We start from the raw sequence: 13,937 nt of genomic DNA on the forward strand, positions 1-13,937 counted from the left end.
GCCTGCAGATGCTGAGAGGAGACCAGGGGAAGATTGATGCCGTGACACATGGGGCTCTCTCCAAGGCATGCTGGGTCCACAGATGCTGAGAGGAGACCAGGACTTTTCTCCTGAGTCGGTGCTTTGAATTCAGACTTGTCCCTAAACATTTCTGTTTGCTAGATACTTGCAGTATTTCTGTGAGGGCTGTACTTGAGAACTCAAGACAACTATAAAAAAGTGAAATCAAACAGAAGGGTAGAAACTGTGAAGTCAAATGTTGTCAAACTGTTCAGTCATATTACTAGGGGGCAACTCCTATGGATGGTTTCTTACATACTTTGTATAATGAATAAGGAAGACTTGAATCATGGTGTTGGCAACACTATCATGGATTGCCCGAGGGACAAACAAATCTGTCTTGGAAGAAGCACAGCAGAATACTCCTTAGAAACCAGGACGTGAGACTTCGTCTCTTGTACTTTGGACATGATGCTAGGAGGGACTAGTCCCTGGAGAAGGACATTGTACTTAGAAAAGTGAAGGGTCAGAGAAGAGGAAGGCCCCCAAAGAGATGGACCAACACAATGACTCAGAGCGAATTGTAAGGATGGCGCAGGATCGGGCTGTGTTTCCTTCTGTTGTGCCTGGTCACCGACTCAACGGCATCTAACAACATGTATTTTCCTCAGATTTCACTGTGCACTTTAGGCATATAATGTATTTTCTTTGAAACACCCCCACACAAATTAGTAGAACCATTATAGGGAAAACGCTTTGGTAGTTCCTCAAAAAGTTGAACACAGAACCATTATGTTGTTGCTGTTGTTAGGAGGGATGATAGCATCGATTTCTACTCATGGGGATTCCACGTGGTAGGGGAGAACTGCCCTAAAGGATTTTCTAGACTATAATATTTATGAAAGCAGATCATCAAACCCTTTCTCCCTTGGAGCTGCTAGGTGGGTTTGAACTGCCAACCTTTTGGTCAGCAGCCATGTGACCCAGCAGTTCACTCTTAGACATATACCCAAAAGACAAAATCAGCAACATGAATGGACACATGTTCTGGCGTTCCCAGCAGACCAAAGGTGGAAACAACTGAAATGTACTGAGCTGAGGGTGGGTAAACAAGATGTGGCACATCCACACAATGGACTGTTTCTCAGCCACAAAGAGGGTTTAGTTGTGGTGCCGACCACCACATGGATAAACCTAGAGGGTATTCTGCTAAGTGAAATAAATCACACACAAAAGGACAAACATTGTACCTTACAATACTAAAGAGTGCTAGAGGATCCACTTAACGGAAAGTAACAACAAAAACATTGTTGCTTTTCCTTTGGTTTTCCCTGACTTCCCCCCACCTTTAAATGCCTTACACTCTGCTGGAGAGAGATGAGGCTTTCCGGTTTTGTAAAGAGTTACAGCCTTGGAAACCCAATACAGTCGGAACCGACTCCAAGACATACAGCAGCAGCAGGTACCTTGGGATCCCTGGCTGGTGTAAACAGTTAACAAGCTCAACTAATAACCAGAAAGATGGGAGGGTCGAGTGCACCCAGAAGCACCATGGAAGAAGGGGCTGGTGATCTGCTTCTGAAAAATCAGCCATTGAGCACAGTTCTACTCCGACACACGTGGGGGCGCCATGAGACGGAATCCACTCGCCAACAACTAACAACAGACGTTTGCTTTACGCTCTGATTTCTGGAGACTCTAGAGTAAGACAGGCCTCACTGGTACAAAAATCTCCAACATCTCACTCTGGATTTTAACTGTCACAAAGATGCAGTGACCTCTCCTCCATTTTTCTGTCACCTGGTCCTCTGAATTTGTCCCATGATGCCGCCTTCATTTCTCTCTCCATCCAACCACCTCTGACTTCCTGCAGTCACAAATCCCAGAACAAAGTCTTCTGTTTTTGGAAACCGATTCTTTGAGGTCCCTTGTTGAACAGCACTGCTCTGGGCTATCACAGAAATTCCTGAGCCAGAGATAAAACCCTTCCCTCTTCAGACTTCATAACCTCACATCCTCTTGGGGCAGTTTCTTAACAGTGTTTCTGGTAAAAAGAGACTTAGTCTGTTCTATTACCTCCAACTTTGTCTCCTTTCCCTGAGCCTCGTGCACAAGGCTCTGTTGAGTTTCCTTGGCAACCATCTTATCATCAATGGACAATAACCTATCAGTTCCTCTCCCTCCACCCCACGGTAGACACTGACCCTCAGCAGAGATCTTGGGCCTTTATTCCTGCCTCTAGCGTGTTTCTTTGCCACTCTTCAAGGATTGAAAAGTCTGGGAAGGCTCCATGGAGTTGGGGTGAGCACCCTCTCTTTGGAGGTAGATAGATGGAGGCTGGGATCCCAGTTCTGCAACTTATTAGCTATGGGACTTGAACACGTTACTTTAAACTTCTGCTCCTTGGTCTCAACATTGAAAATGCTAAAATCGGGATGATAATATGGAATGGCGTCCTGGCGTGGCGCTGTGGGTTACACTGGACTACAAAGTCGGTTTGAACTGCAAGGTCAATGGTTCAAGCTCAGCAGGCCCTCCTTGGAAATTCTATACAGGGTTGCTATGGGTCGGAACCAACTCAATGGCACTCAACAACAACAATATTGAATAGGTGCCTCAACAAATATTTACATATATATATAGGATCTCTGGTAGCAGAGCGGTTACGAATCAGGCTGTGAACCTTAAGGTCAGCAGTTCGAAACTACTAGCCGCTCCATAGGAGAAAGATGAGGCTTTCTGCTCCCGTAAAGATTTACAGCCTTGGAAACCCTGTACAGGGTCAGAACCAACTCGACGGCACTTAACAACAAGCATAGTTGCTTCCAAGTGGAATCGGACACCCACGTGTGTGTCAGAGTAGAACTGGGCACGACACCATACGGTTTTCAATGGCCAGGCTTTTGGTAGTAAAGTGCCAGACCTTTCCTCTGAGGTGACCCAAACCTCCAACTCTGGTTAGCAGGTGAGTGCATTAGTTGTTTGCAAAACCCAGGGACCACATACAGCATTAAATCCATGTTCACTGAGTCGGTTTTGACTCATAACCACCCTATAGGACAAAATAGGAGTCCTGGGGTGGCGCTGTGGGTTAACGCGCCAGACCGCAAAGCTGTTTGAACTGCAAGGTCATTGGTTCAAGCTCACCAGCTGCTCCTTGGAAACCCTATACAGGGTCGCTATGGGTCGGAACTGACTCGACGGCACTTAACAACAACAACATAGGATTTCTAAGGGTGTAGTCCTGGTGTGGCGCTGTGAACTAATGCGCTAGACTGCAAAGTCGTTTGAACCACGTGGTTCAAGCTCACCAGTTGCTCCTTGGAAACCCTATGCAAGGTCACTATGGGTCGGAACCGACTCGACGGCACTTAACAACAATCTTCATGGAAGCAGACTGCCACATCTTTCCTGGGGAGCCGCTGGTGGTTTGAACCAGTAACCTTTCAGTTAGCAGCTGACTGCTAAAGCACGTGCCACCAGGCACTTGATCTGCTTCCCACTATAAGCATCATTATCATACCCTGGGCCTCATCTGCCTCACCCATCCACCCCCAGCCCTCTCACCCCTAGGAGCTGCCCTGCAACCACCCCGCTTGGGCCTCTTCCCCACCCCCAAAGCCTCACTCAGGGGAGCATCCCCATCACAGACCCTCAATGGGAGACCCGTGCACACTGTCACCATACCTGGAGCTGTCTCGTCACCAAGGGATGTGCAGAGGAGAGAGGAGAGAACATGTTAGTGACCTACTGAGCAGGCAGCACCCCATGTAGGCAACTCTTGTCTGGGGAGCCCCCACTCTGAAGATGGGGCTCTAACCCCGACAGCTCTTTACCTTCCCCAATGTCTCTCAGTAACCATACCCAGTAGCCCAGCTAATCCCCCTGGCTGGGTCCCTTGGAGGTGGAGGGCTTGGTCATTGTCCTTGATAGAGTAACCATTGACGTAACCCCAGGCTGTCTTTCCATGGTAGTTAAAGACTTTTTCTGAACTGTGAGTAGGATCCGTTTAGTGCTGGGGCCCAAGTGCCCTGAGCTGGGCAGTGATGGTGGCAGCCTCACCTTCCAGATGCTGGGCTCCTTCCCGTACACCACGGCCATGTTGCTGGCCTTGTTTCTCTTGATAAGCTGCTTTTCGGTCTCGTTGAGTTCCTCAGACACGAAGCCCATGAAGGAGTTGTCGGGAGTGTGAGCTGAGGCCCAAGAAGGGAATAGGCAGCGGTCACCCATCTCCCTGGACCACCCCACAGGGGGCTCCCAAAGGAAGCAGGGATGGAGGAGGGGACCTGGGGGGGATGTAAAAATGCCCCAAGTACCTTGACTTCCAGCATCTCCATTCCCCACAGCCTCGGGGAGGAAGGAAACCTCAGAGGGCATCTTATTCCCCCATTGGTTGTCCGATGAGGAAACAGGACAGGCACAGCCAAGGGTCAAGGGGTCACCTGGATTCTGATCTCATTAAGGCTGCTTGGTGGCTCAGGGTTAGAGCTGTGGCTTGATCACTCTGCACCCATCGTCAGCCAGGCCACTGTCCCCGGTGGCTTCCTCACATCACCTCTACCACTGCTCCTGATCCTAGCCATTGTCATTAGACTGCGGCGGCAGCCGCTCCCCCGTCTCTGATCTTGTCTAGGAAGAGTCTTATTCTGAGCTGTCCTTTCAAACTGAATTCAGACCAGGTGCCCCCAAGACGCCAAAGTCCCTTCAACCATCTATCTACAAGGCCCAGCAGGACCAGCACCCAGAACCCAGCCTCCCCCACCTCCCTCCAGTCTCCCTCCCCTGCTCTCCTAGGGCTTACTCCCTTTCTCCATGCAGATCTCTACCCAAATGGCCCCTCAGACAGGCTTTTCCTGACCTCCATCACGCTCTGTCTCCTTAAGTTGATTCTGTTTTCAACACAGTCCTAACCTACTGTGTTAGATACTCATTTCTTCATCTGTATTGTCAGAATATACCCTCCTTCAGGGCAGGAGCTCTGTCTTGTCCCCCCTTGTGTTCCTAGCACTTGAATAGAGCCTCGCCCGCTGACTGAATGAATCTCTGGATGGAACATTTTCACTTTCGTACCTCCAAGCTCTTGCATCTGCTGTTCCCTCTACCTGGAATGCCATTACAGGACAGTCTCCTATTCAGTCTTCAAAGCCCCATTCACATGTCACCTCCTCTGAGGAGCCTTCTCTCTGGTCCCTTTTGGCCCCATCTGCTCTGGTTAGGTCTCCTTTACAGTAGAGATCACCCTGTTTTACTCCCTGCCCTGCCCACCACTCCAGACCCCAACACACAGGAGGTAGGCAGTAAGAGTTAACTTGTGGTCCAGAGTGTTATGATCGACTAGCTCTGTCTGCCTCGAGCAGGGACAGAGAGGTAGGCACAGGTGCCAGGTATTTGTCACCCTTCCTTCCTTGTCCTTAGATCTTGAATATTAACTCCAATGGGACTGGAAGATGTGACCCATGGTAAGGGGTCCTTGGTGGTCCAGAGCAGCCCTGATTTCAAATACCCTAATTCTTCATTCCAGATGCACATTTTTCTTCACATTTTAACATTTCTGAAATGGAGATACATCTTTTCATCAAGCATGTGTCAGGTTTCTAGCCTCATCCAATGAAGTTGTAATTAACACCTTGAGATGACGCTTCCTGTCTCTGGCTCTTGGGTCTGAAAATCAGATGCTGTAGGAATGGGTCCTTGCTCCTCTTGAGCTTCAGGAGAGTAAGGAGAGGGCCTGGGTTCTAGAGTTCTTTCTGCAGGTGGTCAGGGTGAGGTGGGCTTACCCAGACTCTGGGTGGCTCTGCCTAGACCTGGGAGCACAGCCCTACCCCTCCCACCTATCTGCCTATCCAGCCCAGGCCCTGCCTTCCTCCCTCCCTCTCCTCTGGCTTCAACTGAAAATGCCCCCCTTTTCTCTACCCCCCACCCCCATGCTACTTTCCCCTTTTCTCTGCAGCTAATGAATCCATCATTGGATTGTGCTCATTCACCAACTCCACCAGAAGGGGCAGAGTTAGAACACAATTAGCTAAATAAGTGGGAGCAGGGCAGGGAAATATTGTAGCCAATTAAAATAACAGGAATCATTAGCAGAGAGCTCCTGAGGGCAGGGCAAAGGGTGAGACTGGGAGAGGCTGAGGCAGCCTCCAGGTCAGCTCAGTAGGGAAATCAACTGCGCTTGTCTGGAAGAGACCTGCTCACAGACTCCTTCCTGGTCTCCATGTATTGTTAAAAAGGACACGCCTCCTCCTTTCTCTTCTGTCCTCTACCAATGAACATTTCTGACCACCCTGATGGGCTCCAAGGATATAAGTCAAACCAGCGAGATCCTTTCTTGGGTGCTCCATTGTCTAGTAAACAAAAACAGCCAAGTACCATGGAGTGAGTGCCTTTCCACTCACGGCCCCCCCATGTGTGTCACAGTAGGACTGTGCACCTTGAGGTTTTCAATACCTAATGTGTTACAAGGAGGTGAACTCGAAACTCCAACCTTTCAGGGAATTCCATAAGCCAAAAACTCTCATACGAGGGGGCTTTAAAAATTAGTGGGCAAATGGAATGAAAAAATAATAGAATTTTTCCACAAACTTTTTTGAAGCCCCCTTGCTCATTTCAGTATGTACTTTTACAGAATTCAGTTTAAGGGTCATAGAAATAGAGGTGAAGGAGTGAAACAGTCGGCCTGAGCTAGGCGATAAAGGCATCAGGGACGTGATGTTCAAAGAGGAAATATTCGACCTGGGCTTTGGAGGGTGGGTAGAAGTCTGCCTAGCTTGACCTCCACATGCAGTTGGAGGTCCAAGACAAGTGCTCATTTTCTCAGAATAGGTTATGGCAGGAGTCTCTTATCCCACCTGCTTCTGCCTCCTCTTCACTGACCCTTTGGTCAGCTGCAGATGGTCAGGACCATATTCTTCAAAACACTTCTTCTCCATGACGTGGGCAGCTACAATGGATCTCAAATTCCAGTATCAAATGTAAACTCAGGACTTTTCACTGAAGATACCCCACTTCTGTCCTATAGATTTCCCAGGTTCCCCTTTGCAGCCTCATAGCTCGTTGCTTCTCTTATATGTGAGCTAATTACCCAGAGCCTTCCCTTTCTGGTTCTGCCCTAGTAGTTTCCACAGCCTGGAGCAGCACCCCAGGAATCTCTAGTTGCTCTTCTGCTGGGGGGACAGTCATTTTTCTATCGCTGGAACCTTGTGCAACCTTGGAATGATCCCCATTGAGACAGCAACCTGATTGTGGTTGTGATGTGCCGTGGAGTCGGTTCCAACTCATAGCAACCCTGTACAGGGTTTCCGAGGCTGTAAATCTTTACAGGAACAAAAAGCCTCATCTTTCTTCCGCAGAACAGCTGGTAGTTTCAAACTGCTGACCTTGAGCTTCGCAGCCCGATTCGTAACCATTACGCTACCAGAGCTCCTTGCAACCTCAGATGAGTGGCTCCAATTCTGTGAGCCTCAGTTTCCTCATCCAGATCACATGGGCTCTGAGGAACCTTCCCAGCCTTCTGGGATCCTACTTCGTCTACTCAGAAATCTCAGCCCCCAACACAGCCTCAAACCTGGGGAGAAAGAGGAAAGAACTCCCATGCACCTCAAAAGAGATGTCCACATTTGACAAGGTCAACAGAGATCACATACTTGATGTATAAATGAGTCCCTCGGACCGACACAAAATGGGGTTTGCTCCTAATTTAGATACAAGCTTAACAAAGGTGCTCATCTGGCTTTCTGGCCCAGAGCTGTCAAAGCACCACAAATGAGACGTGTGAGATGCTCTGGGAAGCAGATCCCCTGACAACCATTAAGAGCCACAGTTGATGGCCATCCGACAAGGGGGGAAGGAGACAAGAGAAAGAGCCACTTAGTAAGGAGACACATGGCTCCCGCGTGGGAGACCCCAAAGGCAGACCCAGCGTGGGAGAGAGCCATGCAGCAAAGGTTCAAGCACTCTCTGCAGTCTTCATTAAGAGGTAGGTCAGTGTGTGTGTGCTTGTGAATGGCATTATAAATAGCGGACACTCAGTTGTAATCGCATTTGTTCCTTAAACCCATCAGCTGAGGGTTCCCACCGTGAGCCCCAGTTCTCTGGTTCACTTTACTGCCCATTATGCCCTCAATGGAGCCAAACTGGGCTCCTCTGTTTCCAGAACATTCCTATTCTTTCTACAGGCATCTTTGCCATCTGTTCCCTCCATTGAGACAAGCCCTTTGCCAGGCTCTGGAATTCTCTCTGGAAGGCATCTGTGTCTACTTTGTCCTGGAATGGTGTGCTTAGCTGTTCTCTCTGGACATGTGCTCCTGGAGGGGAAGGTCACATCCTGCTCACCTTGCTTAGGACGACCTGCTGCTCCCAAGCCAGGTGAGAAGTGCCACCTGCCCCAAGAGTCCCATAGCTTCCTGCCCACCCCTCCAAACACCACAAGCAGCTTCCTGTCTTGTTCATATGTTTGCTGAGAGGGAAAGAAGTCGTCCTGGGGAGGCAGGGGAGCAGGGGAAGCGGGGGGGGGGAGGGGGTATACTAGCAGGATATGTCCCACTCCCTCTCCCCCCAGGAAGGACAGAGGGGCCTCCCTCAGGACACTCACGGAACATGGTCATGAACTGCTTGGGGTTGAGGTTCCAATAGCCCCAGTTGGTCCGGTAACCATGCAGCGTGGCATACTCCTCATGGTTATATGCAGGTTCTGTTCCAAAGGTATCAATGACCCGGATTCGGCATCTGCACCCCCCAGGGACCCAGAGCCTGAGTCAGATGCATGTACAAGGCTGGGGTCCCCAGCAGTGACTGGTTAGAGTAGTGTATGGTCAAGTTTGGGCTTGGATTTAGCAAGGCTGTGTGACCGCAGGCAGATGTCTTAACCTCTCTGAGTCAGCTTCCCATCTATTATGTGGGGACAACCGGAGCCCCAGTCTCAGGGTCATAGGGAATGCCTGGTACAGAACCCAAGTTTCATGCTCTGAAACTGTAAGCTGTTACCTCCACCCATAGGAAGGGGGGCATGCCTTGGAGCGAGGTCCCTGCCCCACACTCAGTGTGTGACTTCTGCTTTTCTGGGTGAGGAGCAGCGTCCATCGGGGCCTGACCCCCCGCTGCAGTGCACACCTACCAGGGTCTGGGTGCAGAAGGGCAGGCCTGTGGGGATAAGCAGCTTCCCAGGGGTCCACTCTGGGAAGGAAGAGCCTCCAAGCAGGGCGGGACCTCCCAGCCCAGCACAGGCCGCCTCTTCCCTGCTGCCCACCACCTCTTAGGGGCAGAGACTTCCAATTCAGAGCCAGTGGGGATAGAGGACTTGTGCCCAAGGGCTTGGTCAATAGATGCTCAGGGGTTCCCCCGATGGACCACAACCCCAAACCTCCCCCTACTCCCACCCCCTGAGAGTGAGACTCAGTTGCCCCCATAGAAGCTTCCCGGCTCCTTGCTGCCGACCCAGAATCACTATGGAGTGCTGAAGTCGGCATTATTCTTCCTGAAAGGGGTGGGGTGGAGCAGGGTGGGGAGTGCTGGGCGCACAGAGAACACGCATTAATAATAAAAGCAATAGCACCACCTGTCACTTTTTGCCTAATAAAATCATGTGGGTTAGTCAACGGGACAGGCGCATATGTAATAAATAGCCGGGCACTCTGAGCTAAATGAAACCTGCATCCTGCAGGCTGCAGGCAAGGACCATGATGCTGGCCTCCAGTGGGGAGGGAAGGAGCAGGTGGGACAAGCCTTTCCCCACCACGGTCCCCACAGCGCATGGCCCAGCCCTGGATGGTCATTCTGCTCCTGTCCCCCTCTCCCTGCCATTCCCCCACCTCCCCAAATGTGGGTCACCTCTGGCCCCTCCCTATCATGCAGGGGACAAGAGTGTGTTCCCTGTGCCTTATTCATTGTCAGCCTTTAGTCTGAAGGAGGGCATGCCCCAGAGACAAAGTGAAGGGATGGGGATGGGGGTGAAGAAGCAGGACACCAGGCACAGCTATTCCACACCCCGAGGTTCAGCTGGCAGGCCGGAGGCAGGGCAGGAGCAAACGCAGAAAGCAGAAGCTACTGGTGCTATTACGCACCCACTGCTGGGTCATGTCCGTGTTCCCTCCCCCTGCACCCACTGCTGGGTTTTGGGGTGGCCATGCCCGTACCCCTCCTCCACCACAGGGCTGTGGGGTGACCGTGTCTGCACCCCTTTCCTGCTCCCACTCCCCACACCCACCACAAGGTTATGGGGTGACCCTGCCCGCACCCCCTCCCCACACCCACCGCCGGGCAGTGGGGAGACCATGCCTGCAGCTGCCGGGCACTCACCGGTACTTCTTGAAGGACAGTCCCATGTGTTGCTTCATCTGTGTCAGGCCATGGTAGTCAGTGTAGATGAGGTCGAACGGCAGGGGTACAGTGAGAGGGCAGTTCCCCCGGCCTGGCGGTACCCCTAAATTACTGAGAGATGAGCCTTTCAGAGTCTGAGCCTCAGGAGGGGCACACCCTCCCATCCCACTCAGCACATGGGGGGCCTTGAACCCACCCGGTTCCTAAAGCACTGGATGAACATGGGGTGGGTGCCAAGGCCGCTGTATGCAGTTGTGCAGGTTTCTCACTGCATAAAGGAGTCTGGAGAGGGACAGGACACGGCCGCAGCCAGCCTCAGATTACCCAACAAGGTAAGCACACTCCTAATCTGTAATGAACAATTTCATGTTTTTACCACATCAAAGATTCCACTTCTAGGTCTGGCTGGCATCTGTCCCTCTCCCAGACTTACAGCACCCACCTTCCTACAGAACCCAAGCCTCTTTTCAGATGGCCCATTTACTGGAACGGAGGACTCAGTAAGCAAATGAAAGGGCAAAAAGAAAACTCCCTTGTCCCTTTCCCACAGAAAGGAGGAGGGGGTGATAAAATGTAGACCTCTAAATTCGAAAACACAGAAATCCAGTTCTGAACATCGAAACCACAGGTGGCCCTAGGAGCTGCTACAGGCACCGCTGTAAGCAATTGAATTGTGTCTTTCAAAGCAAATGCACTGATGTCCTGACCTCTGTTAGGTTATTGTCGCTGGGTACCACTGAGCTGGCGCCAACTCACAGCGACGCTGTGTACAAAAGAACGACAGCTCTGCGCCTTCCTCACAACGTTTGAGCCCTTGTTACAGCCACCGTATCATCCTTCTCATTAAGAGACATGATGTCCTTCTCCTAGCCCCTGGCACCCATGTGTACAATCTTGTTTGGAAAGAGTCTGAAGATGTCACCAGTTAACATGAGATCTTGCTAAAAGAGGGTGAGTTCTGATCCAGTCTGAGTTGTACCCTTATAAAAGACACAGAGATATCAGCCATGCAATGATGGAGGCAGAAGAGAGGGACCTAAAAAACAAGGATCACCAGGAGTTAACAGCTGGGAGACAGGTAGGGGTGGGGCTCTCTCTCAGCGCCTCCAGGGAAGCCAACAAAACTGACTCTCTAATCCCGAACATCTAGCCTACAGAACTGAGTAAATAAACAAAACTCTTCTGCCCTCCCAAGCCTTAACTCACACAGAGTCTCTTGCAAAGGGCCTTCCCAGGGCCCCAGGCAGAGTGAGCGGCCCCTCCAAACAGTGTGGCAGTGCCCAAGTCCCTTGCACCTGACCGGGCCTCTCAGGCAGAACCAAGCCAGCCTCTGACCACTGAGAGTGGGTTGTTAATAGGTGAACAGACAGCACAAGGGACCAGATGGGCCCCTGAGGAAGAATGGTTTTGAGGGTTAAAGTTTGGCAAGAAAAGCAATTTTGGAGAGTGTGAGTGGTTGAGGGAACAGGCTGTTCCAGAGGGTAATTAGCTTCCCAGTCTGGACAAAAGCAGCCCATTAGTCCCAGCAGGGTACTGAGGCAGGAGAGAGAGGAGAGACACACTGGCCCAGAAGGAGTTAATGGGAAGCAGCCTGGCCTGAAGGTTTTCCATTTGAGATGCTGCAGAAGATGCTCTGGCTCTAGGGAGAGCAGAGAGTCAGCTGTGGGGACCATGGGCTGCTCTTTCCTCACAAGTTCACTTTTATTGGTAATTCCATGCTAGGTAGCTGGCTAGGCAGTGATATTGGTCGGAAAACCCGTCTTCTGACAAACTTCAGCCGAAGGTACCCAGGGAGGCTCAGCTGTTGGAATCACCTCCTGGCTGGCTCTAGACATGTGTCTCCATGTGTGTGTGGGGGGGGGGGCGTAGGAGGCAGACTTAGGGGTGAGAAGTACTTTAAACACATCCATTGAGCACTCCTCCCTCCACCCATGGCTAAGGATGGTACCGTGGATGCACTTGGCTGCTAACTGGAAGGTCGGATCTTTGAGCCAACCCCTAGGCACTGTGGTAGAAAGTAGAACACAGTGCTACTCTGACACACACGGGGTCTCCGTGAGTTGGAGACAACTTGGTGGCACTTGGTTTGGTGATGATGCGCAGCTCCGGCTTGGTTGTGACCAGTGACATTATATGGTGTTGCTGTTGTTGGTATGTGCCGTGGAGTTGGTTCCAACTCATAGCAACCCTGTACAAGGTTTCCGAGGCTGACGTTATAGAGAAAGTGAAATTATACTACCAGCGGCGGGAGCTCTCTTCTCTCGCTCAGAATGTGCCAGTCCCCCTGGACCCAGCAGAGGAAGACTTGAGGTGTCAGGGTGACATGCCCATGCCCAATTTCCTCCCCCATGCATGGCCAGCATATGCCCTGGTGGCCTGGGGAGACCAGGGCCACAGCTAAGGAACACCTGCCCAGTTTCCCGCACAGTGTGTGACTGAAGAGGAAGAGGAGCCCAAAAGCAGACAGGAGAGCATTTGAGGGCTCCAGAGGGGAGCTGGGGGCACAGGAGCCCACACTGAAGCCAGGCAGCCTGTGCTGCCACTGTCATCTCCCTAGTAAGCAAACTCTTGGTTAAAAATAGAGCCGCCCCTGCCAGGGGAGCTGCTGATGGGGGGAGGGAACGGAGCGCATCCCCCTAGAGGCTCCAATCCTCCTCTTTGTAGACAGGATTCTATTTATGTAAAAAATGCCAGTTGAGTTTTCTCCAACCACGACCCCAAAACCAAACCCACTGCCACCCAGTGGGTGTCGGCTCACAGCGATCCTATAAGACAGAAGAAGAGTAAGTGCCCCATGGTGTTGCTAAGACTGCCACGTCTGCAACTGGTGGATTCGAACCACTGACCTTTCCATTCATAGCCAAGGGCTTCACCACTGTGCCACCAGGCTGCCAGCTGCTCTCAGCTCAGCTACACATTTGGATCCTGGAAATTGTGAGAACCCGAGGCCTGGGCAGCCCAGAGGTACAAGACTAAAGGCTGGGTGGGGTGCAGCCGGGCAGCTCAGAGGTACAAGACTAAAGGCTGGGTGGGGTGCAGCCGGGCAGCCCAAGTTTTTTTGCTTTTAGTTCTTCTTATGCCCACAAATCCTCTGTAGCACCAAATAGTGCAGGGGCCATGAGGAGAGACCCTGGGGCACAGTGACTTAGTGGTGGAATTCTTCCCGCCTCCCACGCAGGAGTTGTTGTTAAGTGATGTCTAGTTGGTACCGACCCTGAACAGGGTTTCCGAGGCTGTAAATCTTTACGGGAGTAGAAAGCCTCATCTTTCTCTCGCGGAGCAGCTGGTGGTTTCGAACTGCTGACCTTGCGGTTCGTAACCACTACGCTATCAGAGCTAGGTTCAATTCTCCGCCAGTGCACCACTTTGAAAGCCACCAATGGCCTGTCAGCGGAGGCCTGTGTGCGTGGTCAGAACGCTGAACAAGATTCAGTGTTACTTCCAGACTGAGACAGACTAGGAAAAAAGGGTGGGAGATGTACTTCCGCCAATCAGCTAAGGAGAACGTTGTCCAATCCACAACCAGTTAGGGGGAGGAGTCAGGGGCCGGAAAGGACCAGGAAGCGTCTCATTCCGTTGTGCACTTGTTGTTATGTGCCGTGGAGTCGGTTCCGACTCATAGC

At 51.4% G+C, this 13,937-nt stretch overlaps 1 protein-coding gene across 2 annotated transcripts in view; it reads right to left on the bottom strand.

Annotated features, from left to right (window-relative positions):
- MGAT5B (mannosyl (alpha-1,6-)-glycoprotein beta-1,6-N-acetyl-glucosaminyltransferase, isozyme B) overlaps positions 1-13,937 on the bottom strand; it is a 78,561-nt gene that overhangs the window by 14,467 nt on the left and 50,157 nt on the right. The window contains exons 9-12 of one of the 2 annotated variants that reach the window (XM_006869542.1): positions 10,294-10,425; positions 8,591-8,724; positions 4,063-4,193; positions 3,688-3,693 (exon numbers count right to left, since the gene is read on the bottom strand). In XM_006869542.1, the coding sequence (XP_006869604.1) occupies positions 3,688-3,693; positions 4,063-4,193; positions 8,591-8,724; positions 10,294-10,425 (403 nt within the window). The remainder of the gene's footprint in view (positions 1-3,687; positions 3,694-4,062; positions 4,194-8,590; positions 8,725-10,293; positions 10,426-13,937) is intronic. The other variant, XM_006869543.1, reaches the window with a different exon arrangement.

The sequence above is a fragment of the Chrysochloris asiatica genome, unplaced genomic scaffold, assembly GCF_000296735.1.
Source record: "Chrysochloris asiatica unplaced genomic scaffold, ChrAsi1.0 scaffold00132, whole genome shotgun sequence".
Lineage (NCBI taxonomy): Eukaryota > Metazoa > Chordata > Mammalia > Afrosoricida > Chrysochloridae > Chrysochloris > Chrysochloris asiatica.